The following is a 21,876-nucleotide window of genomic DNA, read 5'->3' as shown; positions in this document are numbered from 1 at the left end:
AGAATAATTATTATTATAATTATTTTTAAAAAACAGTAAGCAAGGCAGGAGTTATTAACTTTAGAGTCACCTGTAGACTTCGTTTCCCTTTGTTAAAACTACATCCTTCATGCTTTGCAAGGTACGAGCTTGCACTGGGAAAGTCAGTGAGCCCCTGGACCTCATCTGCCTTGGGGGAATCTGTGAGCCTTGTCCCCCACCCTTTTCCCCCTCCCCTTCCCACACTCTGCCCCACCCACCAGTGGACTCCTGGATCATGATTGGTCAGTTTTCTTGGTTGAGTAGTAGCTCTCTGCTGCCCCCACTGGCTATCAGGTGAAATGACCACAGGTACCAGCCTAGAAGGAACTGGGTTCTTGGGTCCTGATCACGCACACCCCGGATGCCCTTGGCAGGGACAGAGCATGTGGAAACAGAAGGACGCAAAAGCTCCTCGCAAACACTCTTTTGCAGGGAATTCCCTGGCGGTCCAGTGGTTAGGACTCTGCACTTAAATTGCAGAGGGCCCGGGTTCGAGCCCTGGTCAGGGAACTAAGATCCTGCAAGCCATGTGGTGTGGCCAAGAAAACTTTCACAATCGCAAGAAGTGGACATGCCTCCAAAACTAGGACTTTAAAGCACCTCTGTCAAAACTGAAAAAGGAAGCAGGTACAAAATTTTTAAAATGACATCAAAGAACTGAAACACAGGATTAACAAATTCCATGGAAACTGGAGATATGTAGAATACTGTACCTAACTGAATAAAATATAGCCTTGTACATTTAAACAAACAAACGAAAAACACAACACCCTCTTGGAGGGGCATGAACTGCTCTGCAGGATCGTCTAGGTCTGATCACCAGCGGGAGGGCTTCTGAGCCTGGGCCAGACCCTGAGTCTCAGGCAGCCCAGAAGGGTTGCAACACGGCCACTGGCCCCAGAATCTAGTCTATTTCCTGAGCTTCAGCAAACATGGACCCCAGGCTGGGAGACCTGAGGTCTTCAGCAGGAAATGCTGGCTGGAGTCAAGCCTGGGGGGTGGGGATGGGGGTAAGTAGGTGGCAGCTAACACCCCACCAACTCCCAGCCTTCAGGCAGCACACACGGCCCTGGGGTGCTCCCCTGAGAACTGCGGGAGAGGAGAGCTGGGGACACCAGGACTCCACTGGCACAAGAAAGGCAAGAAGTGGAAAGGAACCTGGACCGGGTGTTTAAAACACCCCTCAAATATTCTGAGGCAGCCTAGAGATGTTCCTAAGAGCTCAGGTGTCACACAGACAGAGGTTCGAATCCCAGCTCCACCCCTTACTACTCGGCCTCGGTTTCCTCACTGTAAAGTGGGGATGACACGACTGCAGCCTCGTGGTCCTGGGATGCACGGTCAGTGGGCACATACAGCTTCCAGCACAGTCTCGGAGACAGAGGAAGCCCTCAAACACATTAAACAACAACACTAATAATATGAATGAAACAAAACCCTCTGCATTCCTTCCTTCCTCTTTCCTCCTCTCTGTTTCCCAACTTCCACCCCACTAGCTGCCTCCCTGCCCCACCCTCCTCTTCCTGCCTTCACGGAACACAGCTCCCAAAGGGAGAGGGAGGGCACGGCTCCCTCTCGGGGGCTGAGGGGAAGAGATGCTAGAAGGTCTTCGTTAGCATGTCTGAGCTGCAGGGGGGTCCCCGCACAGCAGCCCACAGAACCCTTATGCAACCCTGTGATCCAGGCGGGGCAGGGGCCCTGACGCCCGCTCTACAGATGATACAGAGGCTGGTGATGCCAATGGATGAAGCAGCAGCCCCGTCAGTGCCCTGGCCGTTGGATATTGGCCTGAGTCAAGCTTCGGACTGGCTCCAGCTGGCACAAAGGGCCTGCAAGAGTAGGGTGGGGAGCTCCCAGAGAAATTCTAGTAGGGAGGGTGGTCCGCCTGGAACACCCCGAGCCTGTCCTTCAACCCCTTTAGGATCCCCGACATACCAACCTCCTCATAGGGTGCGGACTCGGTCAAACACACCGGGAACCCCTGAACGTGGGCTGGGGAATGATGAGGGCTGATGCAACACAGGAAAAAGGGGGTCGTGTCACTGAGCCAGCAAGTATGGGCAGCTGACTGCCAGCTCACAGATATTACAAGCCCTGCTGTATGGCTGAGAAAACTGTAGATGGGTCCCCAGAAGGAAATCTTATCACATCAAAGCCTGAACACTCAGGACCCAGACCCTAAACACAGCTATTAAGCAAAGCTCCAGGTCTGTTTCCCAAACTTGGTCTCTCCTCAGGATCATTCGATCTGAAGCTACAGATTCCCAGACCTTGCGCCCGAAGACTCTGCTTTGGCAGGTCTTGGGTGGAACCCAGAAGTCAGCATTTTAACAAGCAGGCTCAGGGGTTAACCAGATGTAAGAAAAACGGGTAGAGTCCATAGTAAACCATGATGGGAACCAGCCACAGAGGGGGAGGTACCTGGATGAGACAAAAAAACGCCAGGGGAGCGATCAGACACGGGATCAGGCATAGTACGAAGCAAGATGTGTGAGAGCAACGTAGGGGAACTTAAGGAACCCTCCAAAATGTCACGTCTACCCCAATGTTCTAAAAATATCAGGTTCATAACATCCGCCCCCAAGAGCCTCTGCTTTGACTTGCGGCTTTGTTATCTATTTTAGTGTCTGAGGGAGCCTTATGAATTACAGTGACTGTCACAAACCCTTTAGCACAACTGAGTCCTTAGGGTTTTATGCAATCCTGGACCCAGGTGGTTGGCAGGGACAGAGCTGACAGGTCAGCGCCATCAGGATATTCTCAGCTGGAAATCTTATCAAATCAAAGCCCGGGACACTCATGGCCCTATGTGCTCTCCGCCAACATCATTTAGGTTTTCTGAGCCCTGTGAACAGGCACCAGGCTGGGGAGGGGCTCTGAGAGCTCACAGCGTCATCCCTGCCCTCAGGGAGCTGACGGCTGGGGAGCTGGATGAGGTCATCCTAAGTCAGCTGTAACACCTGCTTTCAAATCCGATCCTCCCAGAGATGTGCTCTAAGGGCTGGGACTGTATCAGATAAATGTATCTCTGTCTCCCTGGTCCCCGGTACAGCAGGCACTCAATAGATGTTTGAGGAATGAATGGAGGCTCAATTCAAAGCACTGTCAGAAGCAAGTCTAGTTACATTGCCAATGGCTGGCTTTAAAGATGAGTGAGTGAGTGAGTGAGCGCGCGCGTGTGTGTGTGTGTGTGTGTGTGTGTGCGCGTGTGTAGATAAAAAGATAAACAGACAACAGAAAGACATAGAAGGGGCAGGGAGAGCAGACGGGTCACCAAATCCCTTCACATAGTATGAAGTAGACATCAAGCAAGCTGCTCAATCCAAAAAGAGCCCAGAACGTACAGGTGGGTCACAGGAAAACAACTGCAGATGACCAATAAGGAAGAAAAGATGCTGATTCTCACTCAAAATTGGAGAAGTGGGGCTTCCCCGGTGGCGCAGTGGTTGGGAGTCCGCCTGTCGATGCAGGGGACGTGGGTTCGCGCCCCGGTCTGGAAAGATCCCACATGCTGCGGAGCGGCTGGGTCCATGAGCCATGGCCGCTGAGCCTGCGCGTCCAGAGCCTGTGTTCTGCAGCGGGAGCGGCCGCAGCGGTGAGAGGCCCGTGTACCGCAAAAAAAAAAAAAAAAAAAAAAAAAAATTGGAGAAGTGCAAATGAAGATGACAGGACACTATTTTTTTCACCCACTGGATCATTTTCTGCTAACTGGCTACTAAAGAAAAAAGGCAAGTCTGCAGAGAAAAATATGTATGAAACAGACCCAGAAATGGGCATAAGACATCAGGAGATCCCAGAAACCCAGGACAAACAACGCGCCTGATTTTCCTTCCGGTCCTTAAGCGGGGGCTTCTGTGAGATGCCCCATATCCTTCTAATAAAGGTCCTTTTTTCATAAGCTACTTTGGGTGGGCTTCTATTCCTATAACAAGGTACTCCCTGCCCTTGGACAATCCCCTACATGCACTGCCCCGTAATGGTCAACGCCAGCCCCAAGGCCATTAGATCCACATCTGGAATCTCCTTCTGTGACCAAGCTGAATTGTGACTTCTGAAGTAGGACTTCCATAACTTCTCCTGGGAAAAAAATCACACCGCTCAACGGTTCAGAAGCTTCTCTACCCACGAAGTGGTATTTTCCACCCATACGTCACCTTTCTGTTTTGTTTTCTCAGAAACTCAGCATTTATGGACTTCAATCGCTCTGCACTGCTAATCCAGATTTAGAAGACTTTCCAGTAAAAGGCGTGACTTTACATTTTATAAATAATGCTCAAGATCACTGAGAGTGTTGCTTTTCACAAGCCAGAGGAAACTGTCAGAAAGAGCTCTGGTTATTCTGGGAAATAGGAATAGGCAATCACCTCCCTGAGGTGCGGCCGCAAAGGCACTTCCAAGGCCGCTGGATGCCCGAGGAAGGCCGGCCAGCCCCTGAGGCACAAAGAACCAACACTGGAAAACAGGTATAGAAATGCTGGGCAAAATGAGCTCTCCTCAAACATTAAGAAAGGGCATTCCGGGTAGAGAAGACTACACAAAATGGGGAAGGAATGGGTAGAGCTGAACGAAACAAGATTCCTTAGGAAAGTGCATGAGTAAGTTTAAAAAAGAAAAAAGCAAACAAAGAAAACCCTCTCTGCAAAGAAGCCTGAAAGCCTCATCCAATTAGGGAAATGCTAAAATGCTGGGGGCAGAGGCAGCCTCCTGCAACGTTAGAGCATATGAGCCTCACCTGCAGGCCTGGTTAAACCACAGATTGCAGGGCACACCCCCAGAGGGTCAGATTCAGGAGGGCCAGGGTGGGGCCTGAGACAGCATTTCTAACAAATTCCCAGGTGATACTGACGCTGCTGGTCCAGGGACCCCACTTTGAGAACCACAGACGGAGAGAAAGACAGGACGAAGAGCATTCTCTGCAACAGTTCACCCTGCCTCCAGCGGTTGGAGGTAGGGCTATAAAAAATAATTTTTTTTTTGAAAGGTACAACAATCAAACCAAGCCACGAATTACTCCTGACTTGAAAGCATCCACTGCTCACCTCCTTTCCTCTGAACGGGTGTTGTTGGCTGAAAACTGCAGCAAATAGTCAAGTTGGCCCGAGAGATGCGGAGAGAGAAAAGTGAACCCCACGGGGCAGATGCTCTGAGAGAGCAAAGAAGAAATCCTCCGGGACCACAAATGTTTGGGCTGTTATGCACGCCTCTTGAGGATTTCCTCTCCATCCCTAAAGCCCGCTAACTAAGAAGGCTTCGCATTTGCACACCTGGTAAGAGGAATTCACGCTCTGTGCACGAGAGTTGAGCCAGCTGGGTGGGGACGCGGTGTCCAAAAGCACTGTGTGCTCCCTGGCCCCTTCTGTCCTATTTCCCAAGACTGTGCCCCTGTTCTGTCCTCTCCGTACCTTTTCTGCAGTGTCTCCCCCATCAGCACATGTTAATTTTACATACCGGCAGCAGAAAGCAAGTGAAGTCTCTATCCGTGGCAGAGAGGAAGAGAAGGGAGGGGGAGGAGGGGATGGGGGTCTCCTTGACTCCCAGCCCAGAACACACCTCCTTCTGTGGCAGAGATCACGTGGCCCGGCATTCCTGGATGCTCCTTTGTGCCATAGAGAAAAGACCGGGGGCCTTTCAGGCTCCAGTTTGTGCATCTCAGCCCCAGAAGGATCCCCAGAACACGAGACCACCTCTCCAGAGGAACCGAGGAGGGTGGGATGTCGTGCTGGGGAAGGCGAAGCAAGAGAGAACCTTGGTGCTCAGCTCCCATCCGCTCCTCTATTTCAGAGAAGCTAATTTTACCTACTTGTACAAGTAATACAGGTCCAAGGGAGAAAACACCGGAAAACGGCAAAGTCAAAAGAGAACATAAAAATCCTCCCTGATCCCACTGCTCAGGGAGAACCCCTGCGTACAAGTTATCTCCCTCCACATCTAAATGCAATGGTGTGTCATGAGAGTGGAGGGCACCCCAGGCAGCAGGAATCAGGGACAGAGGGAGGTGGTGGCCGGGAGCTGGGTCCTGTCTGCATGGCCACAGGGCTCTGTCCTTAGGAAATACAAAGCTTGAAAGGCTTTCCAAAGCAGCCCAACCCTTCTCTTTTCAAGATGGGGGCTCAAGACCAGGATTGCTGGGAATGCACCTAGAATCTGGCTTAAACCGGAGATGAACATGACCTCCAGCCAAGTCCTCTCTGGTATGTTCAAGAGAAGCCTCACAAGTATCGGGAAATCAACTGCTTCATGAAGTGTCTCAATTCACACCGCTGTGCACCTGAAACTAACACAACATTGTAAATCAACTCTACTCCAATTAAAAAAAAAAAAAAAGGAGTGGGAAATCCACTTAAATGGGGAAGAGAAAACAAGTGTCTCTTTTCTGCAGCTCCTATTAAAGCTTTCCTGCACGCACATCTCTTGGAATTACTGGCGTTCTGGTACCCTGGCAGCTATCCTAAGCCGGAGCTCATACCTCACATTCGCTGATCGGCTGGCGATAGGTTGGCAACGTAACAGGAAGGCGGGCCACCCTTCCTGCTGCTGGTGCTAACTGCCCCGTAGGCCAGGTGTTCTGAGACACAGATGACAGATTGCTCCTGTCCACAGCATTGCGGAGGACAAAACACCGCTTGTTTGTTTTAGCAGTGCCCGAAGAGACCACAATGGCATGTTACTCTGGGCGTGGGAAATGTATTGGTTTCCTGGGGCTGCCCTAACAAAATACCACGAACTAGGCAGCTTCGACTACGACAGAAATGTATTGCGTCACAGTTCTGGAGGCTGGAAGTCTGAGACCAAGGTGTCAGCAAGATTGCTTCCTTCTGAGAGCTTGTGAGCATCTGCTCTAGGCCTCTTCCCTGGCTTCTGGTGGCCTCGGTCATTCCGTGGCTCATAGATGGGCTCCCTTTGTGTCTTCACATCGTCTTCCCTCTGTGTGTGTCTGTCTCTGCGTCCAAAACGCTTTGCGTAAGGATCCGACGTATTGGATGAGGGCCCAGCAAGCGCTGGGATCTTAACCTGATCGTCTGCAAAGACCCTATATCCAAGGTCACATTCAAGGGTCCTAGGGGTTAGGACTTAAACTTCCTTTGGGGGGGTGGGGGGGACACAGTTCAAAAGGCTGCAGCTGGCTGGGAACAGTAGGAGGCAGGGATGGAGGTCACACTAACCTATGGAGTTGATCTGGGGAACAGAAAGTCTGGACAGAGGAGTCCAGGGATTCAGAAGCAGAGGGTCCGGGTCTGTGGCAGGGCCCAGAGGGGGAGCAAGGAACTGGACCACCAGGGACCAGGGGAAAACTAAGCCCCAGCCCTAGTACATGTCCCAGCAGGCAGCCACGCAGAGCACGAGTGCCGTCAGACTGGTTGTTCAAACAGTGAAAAACGTCTGTACCAGTTGGAAAACTGCTTCTGCTCCGACCTCCCTACCCCAAGTATCCCCAGTCCCCGAGACCGCCCCATCCCCATTAGATCCCCACAAGGGCCATTAAGGCTGAATGCCTGGGGAGGGGGCGGGGGGCAGAATCCCCTTCCAGCATGTTCTTCGCGCAGTCCATCCCTGTGCTGGACCGCTCGGTAACTTCCTCTGCTCTCACCCATTGCAGGGGCTATTTCTTCTCGGGCTGGGTACACAGGTGCTAATAAGCACAGCCGGCAAGAGGGCAGCGCATCACTCCACAGGAATGTCCAGGAGCCCCGCCGGGTACAAGGCCCAGCCCATGACCTTCCAAGGACAGCAAGACCCTTCAGGGGAGGCTCCCAGAGCCCCGTGCCCAGCCCAGCGCCCCGCTGCCGGGGAGCGCACGCAATCAACACTCATCCCGCGCCACTAACTTCTCACCCCATCCTCCTCCCACACCTCTTGGAAGAGCACTGCCTACTCCGGAATCCTTCTTGGACTGAAATTACAAAAAGGCTGTTCCTCAGCTCCGAGACCTTCCTCCAACAGTGAAGATCTGATCGCCGGGACGCCACGCCAGCTCTCCGTACGAGGCACGTTCCCCAGCAGTGGTGGGTGAGGAGCACGGCGGTGTGGCAACTCCCTGTTGCACAGGATTTTAGGGCCGGAAGGGACCTGCAGAGGTCTGTTCAGGCAGGAAAGAAAATGGACTGCAACCCACGAGGAAAGTCTCCTTTAACAATCTCATCTCCACTGGGAGGCGTTCTCGAAGCCATTTGCATTGTGTTCGCCCACACCACCCCTGCAAGGAGCCATCCAAGTGCATAATGAGAGACGGGCACAGAGAAGGCATTGAGCAAACACTTGTGGCTTGATAATCCATTCACGTGGTCCTGGCCCACTCACTCATCAGAATATAACCTATGGATAATTTCCATTTTTGCCAGGAGTTCCACCGACTCCGTGGGACCCAACTCTTTAAACAGCATTGATGGCTATCTCTGTCCAGACTGCCCTTCCCTGTGGACCCCAACTTCCTGCTGCGGCCACGTGCTCCCACTGCCCCACCCCCACCCCGCACACACACACGCTTTACAGAAGCCCCCAAACGGCAACGCTTCCTGCACTAATAGGTCGGGTGCACATAAAAGCTCCAGGAATAAGGCAGAGTATGGGATGAGTCTGAAAGTTCTTCCTGAAGTGGACCGGTCAGTCCTTTCTCCCGATTCTTTCATCTCTTGCCTGGTCCCCTTTCATAATCTCTTATTTCCAAGTGCAGTTATAAAATAGATTCCTGATTTTATGCCTAATGCTAATTTTCCCCTGCAATACTTGCTGTCAAGCCATGAGGCTATGTCCAAACACAGGTCAAAGCTCAAGGCCCCACAAGCACTGGACATGTAAGATGCTTGCATGAAGCAGACTCGAGTAGAAGAAAAGTCAGGAGTGGTGGCAACCTGCTCAGATCCACCAGTGGCGTTCAGGCAGGAAGGCGGGTCGCACGCGGCCATACCTCACAATTTTTCAAAAGGAGACAAGTATCTGGGTGGGTATGAAACATGTCCCAATTTTTCAATGTTGGCAACTCATTCAACATCTTTAAGGATGGTGAACACAAAATAAAATCCTTCTGTGGACAGCCTCTGGCCTCCAGACCATCCCCCGTGAGACATCGACTCTACCTGAATCTCTGCAGGACAGCTCACCTGGATCTAGAGGTCCTGACCCTGCCTTGCCCCACCGCCACCAGAGGCACTACAACTGCCCTAGAAATGCAGTCATCACACACCAGAGTTCAACCCAAGCAAACGTCATTCCTTATGGATACACAGCTCACGATCACCTTGTACTTTTCTTGGCCTGTAATGAATACAGGTCGATCTAATGCCTGGAAAAGATCCTACCACTTTATATGGATGGACTAGCGTGACAGGGCTGGATTAGTCACTGGATACGATCCGATCCCACCACACTCACTAGGCCACTGGGCTCTGCAAAGTGATGATGAGGGCAAGGTGACCCTACACTGGTACGTATGTCCTAAGCAAAGCAGAGGCCAGCTAGGACATTCCGGGATAACGTTCTCCAGAGAAGAGAAATATGAAGGAAGAAAAACTTTACAGCTTTCTTACATCTCCAAGGCCTAGAACTCTTTCACTAGACTCCAAGTTCCTTGAAGGCAAGGATGGTGTTCAGATGTCTAGATGTCAGAGTGCCACAGAGAATGGGAAAATGAAAACAGTAGAAGCCCCAAAGCCTTTGACTTAGTTGCAGCTAGAAACAAAGTTGAAACCAGAGTTCATACGTCTTTTATTTTTTTAATGGCAAAAATACTGAGATTCAAAAAAAAATGTTTTTTGAGCTATTGACTCAAAAGCTGTGAAATGATAAGAACTGCCACTACATCCTGTTATGTAGACAAGAATAAAGGCTAGAGATATCTGCAAGTCTGCTACCCTGACAACACAAAAGCATAAACACAAGCCAGGTGAAGGGCCTTTCTTGGTATTTTATTCTCATTCTATATCCTGTCACTGTAAGATTGAGTTATTTGTCTTCAAGTCGTTTTTCCGCGAGATTCTACTTTAACGACAATGGTTTATGGTTATATAACCATAAACCATTTATTTAACCTTGGGACTATAATGCACGTTTACTTGTTCGAAGAAAATTGTATTTTCTCATTGAATGTCCACAAGAGAAAAACTGGATTTCAATGGACTCTTCAGCGTCAGAATATTTGATCCACTGACCATGCCATCATCAATCTGGTTGTCTCCTTAGACATCAAAAATAGGTGGTGACTATCAGAAAACAATTAAAGATATAAAGCAGAAATTTTTACTCGCTCCAAATAGTAGATTCCAATTCAGTAGGTCTGCGGCAGGACCTGTGTGTCAATATTTTTAAACAAACTCCCCATGTGCTTCAATGCCCACCAAAGTTTGGGAATCGGGCAGAAGGAATGCCCAACTGAAGCATCAAAGGACTTGTTCTAGAAGGACACCAGGAAAGTCACCAACTCACCCACCTACCTCTATATGCCTGTTTTTATTGTGATATAACTCATATACCATGAAACTCACTCTCTAAAAGCATACATTACAGGGGTTTTTAGTATATTCACAGAGATGTGCAACCACCAACACTATCTAATTTTAGAACATTTTCATCACCTCAAAAGGACACCCCTTACCCGTGAGAAGTCACCCCTTCTCCCCAGTCCCTGGAACCACGAATCTACTATCTGGGTCTATGGATTTGCCTGTTCTAAGCATTTTATATAAATGGAATCACACAACATATGGCTTTGTGTGTGTGGCTTCTTTCACTTAGCACGATATTTTCAAGGTTCACCCATGCATGTTGCATGTATCCATTAGTACTTGCTTCCTTTTTATCGTTGAATAACTTCCCATTGCAGGGACAGACCACATTTTGTTTCGGATATTAATTTTGGTGGGGGGGGGGCCCACACCGAGCAGCTTGTGGGATCTTAGTTCCCCAATCAGGGATTGAACGCAGGCCCTCGTGGGTAAGAGCATGGAGTCCTAATCGCTGGACCGCCAGGGAATTCCCAGACCACATTTTGTTTATCCACTCATTCGCTGATGGACGTTTGGGTTGTTTCTGGCCATCATGAATAATGCTGCTATGAACATTCATGTATAAATTTTTGTGTGGACACGTTTTCAGTTCTCTTGGGTAGATATCTAGGAGTGGAACTGCTGGGTCCTATGCCATACATTCTATTTTATTCCAGATCTGAACCACTTGCTGCTAACTGGAGACCCCACCTAACATCCAATGAGGAAAGTTCTTACACTGTTGACCAATAAGTTGTCTTTTTCAAAGTAACACTAGCAAACAATAAAATTCTGTCTGCTTTGTGTTTTGATTTTTATGGGACTTCAACTTCCTGGCAGCGTGAATGACTCTCTAACCCACCTCGCACCTGCCAAAATTCCAGGAGAATTTAAAACTGCTTAAAAACTGCTGAGAAATGAGAGATGTGTACTGAAATGTTACCTTAATATTACAGATTAAAATGAATTCTCTGGAAGGGAAAAACGCAACCCCACGGAAACAGATGAATAGTAAGATTTAAGGGCTCACAGCTTCCCATTAAGAAAGAGTCCATGAAAGAAAAATAATACAGCTAAAATAAAAAACATGAACACACACGCACGCACACACGCGCGCACACACACACACACACACCTATTTCAATCAACTGAATGTGCCAAATAAAAGCATCGTTTTAGTCTCACATTTGTTCAACACAGATGGACAGATGAAAACAGACTGATGTTTTTGGGTGCAGAAGTTTCTCAGGGCAACTTTTATTAACTGCTAATTATCAGGGCTGCTCTCTCAAGTATTCCAATTATTTGTAACAAAGAGAAGCTCAAGGAATGCTTTTAAAAAGGGTTCTACTGGAAAACTTATCCAGAAACTCACATTAGCTCCTGCTGTAATAAAGTTAGATGGGAATCTACTCATTTAAAGAAAAATTAAAACCAGAAATCAAGAAAAGTGCCTATTATTTGGTAAATGAATCCAAAAGCTCAAATCCTGGTTTAATCCTCCACGTTTGGCTCACAAACATAATAAAACATTTATACATATGAATTCTTTGTCAAAAGAGCTTAAAAACAGTTCCCAGCTCTCCTGGGTTTCAGTTGATGCTCTCAGAAGATAGTTGTGTTTCCCTTAAAAATAAAAGTTATCTCGGATTGTTTTTGCTACTAATCCATGTACTCAGTTATCCTTATTGCAAATTAAGTCACTGCCCTCCCCCATGCCCATCCTCCTGTATACTGAGGTAAAAAGGAAAAGATTAGAAGACAGGGGATCCAAGCATAGCTTGGTCTTTGAATGGGCAGGTAACTTTAACTGAGTCCCTTTACCCCATGGGGGACTCCCTTCCTCGTGTGTAAAATGAACGGGTTCTATCTGTTAGGCTGGGGATCATCAAACTTTTTCTTTTAAAGGCCGGAGAGTAAACATTTTTGGTTTTGTGAGCTATATGGACCCTACTCAACTCTGCCATCTTTGGGCAATAGCAGCCTTAGGCAATAAGGAAATAAAAGAGGGGCTTCCCTGGTGGTGCAGTGGTTAAGAGTCCACCTGCCAATGCAGGGGACGTGGGTTCGAGCCCTGGTTCGGGAAGATCCCACATGCTGCAGAGCAACTAAGCCCCTGTGCCACAACTACTGAGCCTGTGCTCTAGAGCCCACGAGCCAGAACTACTGAGGCTGCGCTCTGGAGCCCGCACGCCTAGAGCCCGTGCTCTGCAGCAGGAGAAGCCACGGCAATGAGAAGCCCACGTACCGCAACGAAGAGTAGCCCCTGCTCACCACAACGAGACCCGCACAGCAACAAAGACCCAACGCAGCCAAAAATTAAAATAAATATATATTAAAAAAAAAAGAAAAGAAAAGAGCACGCCTGTGTTCCAATTAAACTCTATTTACAGAAACAGGCTGCAAGCTGAATTTGGCCCAAGGGCTGTAGACTGCCAACTGCTGTGTTCAATGATTTGTAAGGTTCCCCCTAGGATGACTGAGTAAAAGTCATCGGCCACCGAAACCCTGTAAATAATCAAGTCATCAAGGCCTGACAGCGGAGAGAGATGTACAGCCCAGCACACAGTGGGACAGGAGCCTCCAGGCTGGGACAGACATTGGGCTCTTACTCACATTTCCATCGACTGCCTCCTCCTATTTTGGTGGGTACCTCACCCACGCTCCACTGACCATCGCCTTGGGCTTGGCTGAAGCATCACTCTGTGGGCGTGGAATAAGGCTTTCCAAGAGGCTGCTGGGGGTCAGATGCTACACCCCAAAGTGGGGGGAAATGGCTCTCCAAGCAGAGAAGCGTGGCCAGTGGGAAACAGGAGATGAGAAGGAGGGGAGCAGATAAAACACCTCTGCTCTCCCGTGGACTACTCAAAGGCATGACTCCTCTCTGCAAACCTGGTTCCAGAGAAGCGAACACACTTGCTGAGCAACCCGCTGGCTGTCAGTTCACTGTCAAGGCTAGCCAGCATCTTCCTTTGCCTCTCTTCCCCCCTCACCCACCCTCACCATTCTGGGCTTATACCTCCCAAATAAGGTGTTAACACTTAATCCTTGCCTCAGGCTCTGCTTTCTCGGGGAAACAGGACTAAGGCACCCTCTTCAAATGATCCTCTTTCTTTAGAAATGAAAGACAGATAAATGAAACTCTCAGATTTAAAGTATATAAAGATTAATCTATGTAAGAGATAAAATACTGACTCATACACTAAGCAAAACTAAGCTTGGCCTTCGTTACTGGCTTGAAATATCCCTTCGAGGTCCAAATAGTAAAAATATATCTTAAATAATATCTAAAAAGCCAGCATCTCTCCAAAAAGAAGACCTGAATATCTCTGACCCTGTTAAGTGATTAAATGTGCATATCTGGGCTTCCAATGATAAACGGAACAAAACAACTTTGTGCTGTTTTCTTGAAATGCAGTTATTTGTTATGCAAATAAGAGGTCCCGCTTAACACTAGCTTAGGTCCCTGAATAGGCTGGCTACTGATAATAGCTCAATAACCAGAAACTAAACACACTCTCATTTTTGGCAATAGAGTCAACTTTGGGTAGAACGGAGCACTGCAGCACAAGCAATTTCCTGATACCAGAACCCTGGGGCCTGAGCTCAGTACCACCCTGCCCGACAAAATGCCCCAGAGAGCCATAAACCGTGAGGAGATAAGGGGAGATGGGTGGGAGGAAGATGCCTCCCAAAGTCTCATGCTCTGATGGCCTTGCTGAGTTTCTACGAAAACAATAGTGTCATTGCATTAACTTACCCAACAAAATTTCCTGTGAGCCATCTGGCCCAACACCATTTATTAAATAATGTGTGCTTTCCCCAAAGACTTACAATATCCCCTCCCCCACCATAAATCTGACCTGTATTTCAGTCTGTCTTGACAATCTTTTCTCCTTTGCCATTCAGGACATTGCCTGCTCCTGGAAGCCTCACATCTCTGACGATTCTGTCCGAGCCCCCTCTGCCCCTCCCTTAAGCGTGGTTCTGCAGGGCTCTCTTTCCCCTGGAGGCTTGCCCTGGGTGACCTCCTGCACGCTCCTGATTTCAGTTCTCTGCTGATGAAATGCAAGTTCTGGGCCGCTACCTGGGCTTGTGCAGGTCGGTCCCTGTACAACGGAGTCAGACCAAGGGACAAGTGGGGGGTGTAACCCAGCCTGCTCTCTGCCCACCATGCCGTGCACCCACACAGCTCCCCAGCGCCTCATCTTTAGCCCAGATGACGACTCCTGAGTCACAGACCCATCCGTCCAACATACACTGCCCATCTCTCCCTGAATGTTCCCCAAGGAACGGTATGCTCAATGTGGAATCATCTTCTTTCTTCCAAAGCCATTCCTCCCAAGTTCCCTGTTCTCACTGAACAGCTCCGGCACACAAGGCAGAAAAGGAATCTGTGCGTTCTTCTTTCCTGGACCTGCCACACCCCGTCTGACAGATCGTATCTCCTCCTCTCCGGCCACACTACAGACACGGAGCTGACCTCATTACTTCTCTTCTCATCGAGCCTGTCAGGTTCCTGCTCACCATCCTATAACCCATCACTCTGCTGCACGAGCAATATCGCCGCAATATTCTGAGGATGTCAAGCCAGCGCTTCCATCGCTTTCCACGCCCACAGGGCAAAGCCCCAACTCTTCACGGTGCCCCATTGGGGTCTTTAGTGGATCAGACCCCCAAGTCCCCCCCTCTCTGTTCCTCACCCACGCCAGCCACATCAGCCTTCCCCCTGCTGCCTCCCCTCTGCTCCTGCTGCCACTGCAGCTGAAAACGCCCAAGGCAAGGACCCCGCATCCCTGCTCTCAAATACCTGTCTGACACCCAGATAAAGCTGGCGACCCCCTTCCTTGGGCCTGCAGGTTTCCACGTTAACACCCGAAACACTCATTGGCTTCCGTGTTTCTGACTCCATCACACCTGCAGTCGCTGAAGGCGGAGATGGCCTCTGGTTTAATTTTGTACCCCACAGCCCAGCACAGCAGCCCTGTAACAGTCCCCATGCAGAAAATCCTAAACGGATTTGAAAATAAGCAGATGAGCCAGAGCAGGGTAATACAAATGTAAATTGGGCTTTAAACTCCTTGCATTTGTACATGGTGTAAAAACGGGGACAGCACGTCTATGGTACCCCAGCGCCCTCTGCAAAAGCAGCGATTAGGGATTAAGGGAGACCAGGAGAGCTTGGAAGCAAGGTGGACAGACAGAAAGAAGAAGAAAGAAACGGCTCACGGTGCCTGCGAGAAGGGGTCTGCTTCCTGGACAGTGGCGAGCGATTCTGGCCAGAGTCCCAGGGCAGCAGAGATCCAAGAGTTGGGGCGGAAAGGTGGGTGCAGCTGGCCCGGCTGTGAGGAGACACATGCTTCCAGGAGTCAGGGGTCAGATAAACGTGGGTGTGAGAAGAGCGAGAGGCTGCTCTGATAAGCACCTTCCTGCAGAAAGGCAGTCAGATTAAAAAATTTACAAAGCAGTCCAGCAGCCAAACAAAATGGGGCTAAGATTCCAGAGGAGAATCAGAAAGATATCTGGTCTTCCTAGTGCCTTAAAACTAAAAAGCAAAATCTTTAACGTGATGTTCAGGGTCTGCATGATCCCTCCAAACATGACCGATATTGTTGTCATGCTTCTCATCTCAGCTGAAGGGAACCTCCTCCTCCAGGAAGTCTCCCCTGACCTCCCAGGGTCTCTCTGGGACATGCTCTCAAAACACTGTGGACTCCTCCTTCACAGCCCTGCTCTCGACTGCAATCAAATATGGACTCATTTAAAATCTGCTTCTGGGAATTCCCTGATGGTCCAGTGGTTTGGACTTGGCGCTTTCACTGTCAGGGCCCAGGTTTGATCCCTGGTCAGGGAACTAAGATCCTGCAAGCTGGATCAAAAGTTTAAAATATGGCCAAAAACATAAAAGTACAGCCAAAAATAAAAATAAATAAAATAAAATCTGCTTCCATTAGTAGAAGCTAAGTACTTTGAGGGCTGAGGCTCCTTCTTTTTTATTATTATATCCTCAGCATCCAACACTCTGCCTGGAACATACGTGAGGCCCAACACGTGTTTGTTGACTGAACAATTCAATCAACCAGATGAAGAATGAATTAAACAACGAATGAATAAAACTGGCATGTGTCTAGCGCCCTGTAGGATATTCATCAGCATCCCTGGCCTCTACTCACTAGATGCCAGTATATTCCCCAGTTGGAACAATCAAAATTCTTTTCAGACTTGCCCCCTGGTGAGCAAAATTGTCCCTATTGAGAACCACTGTTATACTGGATTGTTGAGTAGGCGAAGTAAAATTATTTATGGGTAATTTAGTGCATTTTGACATATAATATATATACAGTAAATGTAATTGTTTGATTATTGATTAAAAAAAAAAAAAGCTGGCATGTGTCTAGAATGCGAGACCAAGGAGCCAGGAATACAGCAACCAATATGGCCCATGGGCCAACACATGCATGTCATCATAGAGCTCGGGAACTCCTTAACTAAGATCGACTTTTACATTTTTTTTTTTTTTTTTTTTTCCAGTACGCGGGCCTCTCACTGTTGTGGCCTCTCCCGTTGCGGAGCACAGGCTCCGGATGCGCAGGCTCAGCGGCCATGGCGCACGGGCCCAGCCGCTCCGCGGCATGTGGGATCTTCCCGGACCGGGGCACGAGCCCGCGTCCCCTGCATCGGCAGGCAGACTCTCAACCACTGTGCCACCAGGGAAGCCCGACTTTTACATTTTTAAATGGCTGAAAAAAGAACCCTATTCTTTGACATGCAAGTTATTGGAAATTCACACTGCCTGGTAACATAAAATGGGATTTAACTATGCCCTTACTAAAGAGAGGGCTAGTTAAATGATTGAGAGCATATACTAGCAACGGACTGTTTGTTACACGGCTATTTTTAAAAGATCAGTTAGATTTTAGAAAGCTACTTTTACCCTTCTGCCCCTTTGCAACAGAGTGGCTAATTCAGGACAAGAATGGAGCCGAATTCTTGATGATCTCAGGATCATTTGGTCCAACTTCCGCATTTTACAGATGGGGCACTGCCCATAAACACACTCACCTCCGAAACTTCAAAGTCTGATAACAGTACAAAGCTGCTCTGTGCTTATTGTGAGGAAGCTTCTGATTAGAATGGTCAGAAATAGTTCTGCTTCCCTTTTCCTAGAAACCCCTGGTTACCTCTTCAACTAGAACACCCCTCCTTGAGCGGAAGGCCAGGTTGCCAGGCAATATAAACAAACCAGACGCCCCAAGTGGCAGCTGTCAGCTGCCTTCTCTGTTGCTTCCTCTAGACAGCAGCTGGCTCTCCTGTCACCAGTTCCCCACCCCGCTCCCGCCAAGTGCAGGTTCATAAACATAGACCATATCAATGGTGCTGTCGGGAGGGAGGAGGTAGCCGTAAGTCAGGTAGGCACAGATGGGGGAAGTGAGGTGCCGAAATCCTACCCGAATCCACGTTCTGCCTTGGCACACACATCTGTGATTCCCACCAGATCTAACTTTCTGTGTTTCCATCCTCTCCGTTCTCTGGTGGCAGTTTCCCTGGGGTCAAGAGACAGAGCTGATGGCTGGCTTTGCTCTGCCCAGCCCGAGACCACAGCCTGTACACTGCTCTGTCCACCTCGTTATAGATGCCGCCACTCCTTCTTGTATGACCCTGCTCCAGCCTTCCTGCAGGTCATCCTACAGCCTACGTGCTAGGATCCTGGAGTTGTTGTGAAGGCTCAGGCGGCCTACAATAATCGGAGGCAAAGAGCTGTGGTCCTGACCCAACTCAGAAATGCACAGGGAACCTCTAATTACCGGTTAGAATAAATAATCCATAACTAGCCCCAGAATTTCCCAGAAAACATCCTAAGAAACTCCAGCCAGTGAGATACTTCAGGGAAGAGAGAGCGACGTTGTGATGTAATTAGGGAAACCCCACTCTCATAACCCTTGTTTGGGTATCAATCAGCGCATTCCAAGTTCCAAGAAATCATGCAGTAGCGTAACCTGTTTGATTTGATTTAAACCAGCTGTGGACCGCAGACCCTCTGGCGATCTCAGTTTGGAAAACACAGCCCCAGACCATGAGGCTGGGTTCCACAAAGATGCCGGGTGGTTGTGAGGTGCCAAGGATGACCCCAACTTTGAAGGGCAGCTTTCCCCACCCAGGCTCAGCCCCCTGCCACCCAGCCCTGTGAAGAAGGCAAGATTCCCCTGCAGCCTCTGAGGTAGATTTTGGGAGGAAAAGTCTAAAGCCCAGGAGGTGAAGGAGGGAGGAGAGAACCACCCCTCCAGACGGACAGGACCCCGGGGCTGGCGCAGGACGCTGCCCAGAGCGGGACTCACCATTGGTGGCCGTGTTGACATAGTAGCGCCGGCCCTGAGGGGACAAGTAGCTCTGCCAGCCTGGTGGAAGGACAACGGTCTGGCTTTCCTCTCCCGGTGGAGGGGGGACCATTCCCGGCTTCTGTGGAGGAAGACAGAGAAGGTCACACACATGTGGCATTTTTGCAACTGTCTTTCGACCAGGAAGTCAGAGGCAGATGGAGTCTCCCTGGAGTGGCTCGACACTGGCGGGGGCGTGTGGCCCACGGGCCTCCCTGGGGGAGGTTACGGGCTGCAGGTGTGATGTCGGGGATTGCCTGAGCGTGAGGTGTGAGCAGCCCTTGATTTTCAGAACCACCGCAGAAGGGACAGCACCCCCCAGAGGACGGGGGAGATGCCCATCAGTTAACACAAGAGCTGGGCTTTCTCCTCCCGGGCCCCCAGAAAACCACTCACAGGGTCGCTACACCTGCCTGGAGGAGGCGGGTCACTCTCCAGCTCCCACTGTGGAATCTGAAAATCCTCAGGACCACCAAATACAGCAGCAGACAAGGCCCAGGGCCTGCTGTGGGAACTGACCAGGAGTAATGAATGCAAGTCTCAGCAGAGCGAGATGTTCAACCTTCCATAATAAAGCCAGGAATCAATGACGATCTAGGTGGGGTTTTTCTAGTCAAGTGTCCAAATCACTCTCGCAAAGAGAGCTGGGAATCTGAGTCGAAACAGACTTCCTTTCTATCGTACGCACTGATGTGCGGTTTAATTCTTTAAACTATGCACGGCAGTACTTTGAAAAAAAAAATCAGAGAAAAAGCATAGAACAGAAAAACAAGATGCAGACACAAAGGCTACAACAGAGGCGATCTGTGGTGGTGGGGTTCTGGGGAATTTTTATTCTTTTCTTTCTGCTTCTCTCTCTCATCTAAATTTTCTTCAATAAACACAAAAGCAAAAGTTGTTAGCTAAAGAACATTGAAAAATAAGAAGGTCCAAGTTAGCCCGTCATACAATTGCTGTTCCTTGTGAAGAAAGTAAATTGACTAAAATCAGAATTCCAGCCACACGAGGAGAGGTGCTGTGAATTTCTTAACAAAGCTGGACCCTGTTCAGACATATTAAACCGCGTCAGCTCCTAAGTGCCCTCAGCATCCCCCAGCCATGCCCACGGAGGCAGGTTCTGATCACTGATGACCACCGCTTAGGAAGATAAGAGATTGAAAGTGAGCAGTAGAGACACACAGCTCCCAGACTCCTCTCAGCTTTTCTGAAGCTGCAAAGCCACGTGCTTCTGCTTCCTGCGGTGCCCTGCACACCCTCAGCGGGATGGGATCAATCCTAGCTTCTCCTGGGACTTCGGTAAACACAGTCACCCTATGGCCCTCTGAGTAACGGCGGTGTATGTTTCATTATGAATTTTCACAATTTAACCAAAAGCTTTCCCCCACGCCCCGATCGCTTCTGTCTCCCACACCTGTTAGCTTACGGCTCCTCTCTGATTCCGTGCGCTGGCTTCTAAAAGAACTACCAGGGGCCAGAGAGCAGCCAGGAGGCCTCCTCACCAGCAGAGCATGTCCACTGAGCCCAGGCACACCGCTGTGCACGTTTACCTAGGCGTCCAGACACTGCTCCGGCCTCTTGCAGATTGGAAGGCGGTCGAAACACATGCAAGCCCTGTGCTGAGTACAGTGTCTGTGTGGATAACATATCCCACAGGCAGGAGACAGACATTCTGGCTGAGCGGAGTTGGGAGTAAAATACGAGCGGGGAGCTCAGGAGGTTGGCTGAAGAGAGGAACATTCTATCAATAGAACCAGGTTGCTTCTGCTTGAGTTCAGGTAACTTAGAGCATCCAAGAAGGGAAGGCCAGATTTCAGCTTGTCTAAATAACCTGGTAAGAAATGAGACATTGTTAAGAGGTATTAACCAAGGCTCAGAGACGGACGTGGCCAGAAAGAGGTTGCAGAGGAGAGAGGGACCCAGAAGCACCGTGAAAACCAGCCCGCCTCAGGCTCACTCAATCCTGACACGGCCCCTGAGCTGCCACGTGACCTGGGGAAGTGACTCAACCAGCTGTGTCTATTGCCACATCTGTGAAACATCAGCCCAGTTGTGGCAGATGCCGTGGAGATTAATAACAAACTGGCCACCTAGGACAGTGCCTGTCACCAGTTGTGCCCAATGGGCGTTCCCAGCGGAATGGGGGGCCGTTCAAGGCGGAGCAAGACCAGGCTTCACACAGCCTCTGCCCCCCATAACGTGAAGTTCAGGGTCACACACCCGGCCTCCGCCCCACCTGCCCCATCACTGCGGCTGAAATGTCCCCGTTAACAGTCCCTCCTCTGAGGTTTCTGTTTCCAGGACTCCTCAGCTTAGAAGGCAAACACAGACCCTGCAGGGGAGGCCACTGGGTCACGATGCCGACTCACATACTCTGGTGAAAAGACCTCTCCTTAGCTGGGCTGGTGGAGAGCGTGGACCGAACCTTCCGCCCCTCTGGGTCCCCCTTGTGAAATAGCACCAGTGACATCTGTCCTGTCTCCACAGCTGCATGGTGCTCTTCTCTTTAGAATGACTGGTTAACCTGCCTAACTCTGTAGGGTCAGAAGAAGCCCGGGTTTCCGTCTGAGGACACTGATGGCCAGGTAGGGGCCACGATGGCTCTGAGGTCTCCCCCGTCCGGGAAACGCAGGACCCTTTGGAAGGTACCTGGGGGAGGCATCCCTGATGCTGAGCCCAGAAGGGCCAAGAGGTGCTGAAAGAGGGGAGGGGGGCACCCGGGCCAACTCAGCCAATTTCCTAATTTGGCCAACGTGGCAAAGAGGTCTCCACATCCCCTCCAGCATGGCCACAGGGCCCCGCTCTGCCCACCATCTGACTGTGTTCTGCCTCCGCCCTGCCCCCCAGGCAGCCACAGTCCCCTTGTTTTCTCCCCTCTTCCAGAAAGAAGTTCCTCCCGTTGGCTGGCCTGTAGTAAGTCAGGAGTCAAAGACACGTGGACAGGGACTTCCCTGGTGGTCCAGTGGTTAAGACTCCGTGCTCCCAATGCAGGGGGCCCGGGTTCA

At 49.8% G+C, this 21,876-nt stretch overlaps 1 protein-coding gene and 1 non-coding gene across 2 annotated transcripts in view; one reads left to right on the top strand and one right to left on the bottom strand.

Annotated features, from left to right (window-relative positions):
• Positions 1-21,876, bottom strand: part of GAS7 (growth arrest specific 7) — a 201,071-nt gene that overhangs the window by 61,621 nt on the left and 117,574 nt on the right. The window contains exon 2 of the mRNA XM_067715525.1: positions 18,836-18,956. Coding sequence (XP_067571626.1) covers positions 18,836-18,956 — 121 coding nt within the window. The remainder of the gene's footprint in view (positions 1-18,835; positions 18,957-21,876) is intronic.
• On the top strand, positions 459-531 carry TRNAL-UAA (transfer RNA leucine (anticodon UAA)). Its single transcript has one exon. It is a non-coding gene; the product is annotated as a tRNA-Leu (tRNA).

This window comes from Pseudorca crassidens, chromosome 19, assembly GCF_039906515.1.
Source record: "Pseudorca crassidens isolate mPseCra1 chromosome 19, mPseCra1.hap1, whole genome shotgun sequence".
NCBI classification, from domain to species: Eukaryota; Metazoa; Chordata; class Mammalia; order Artiodactyla; family Delphinidae; genus Pseudorca; species Pseudorca crassidens.
This window is presented reverse-complemented; position numbering and strand designations above follow the sequence as displayed.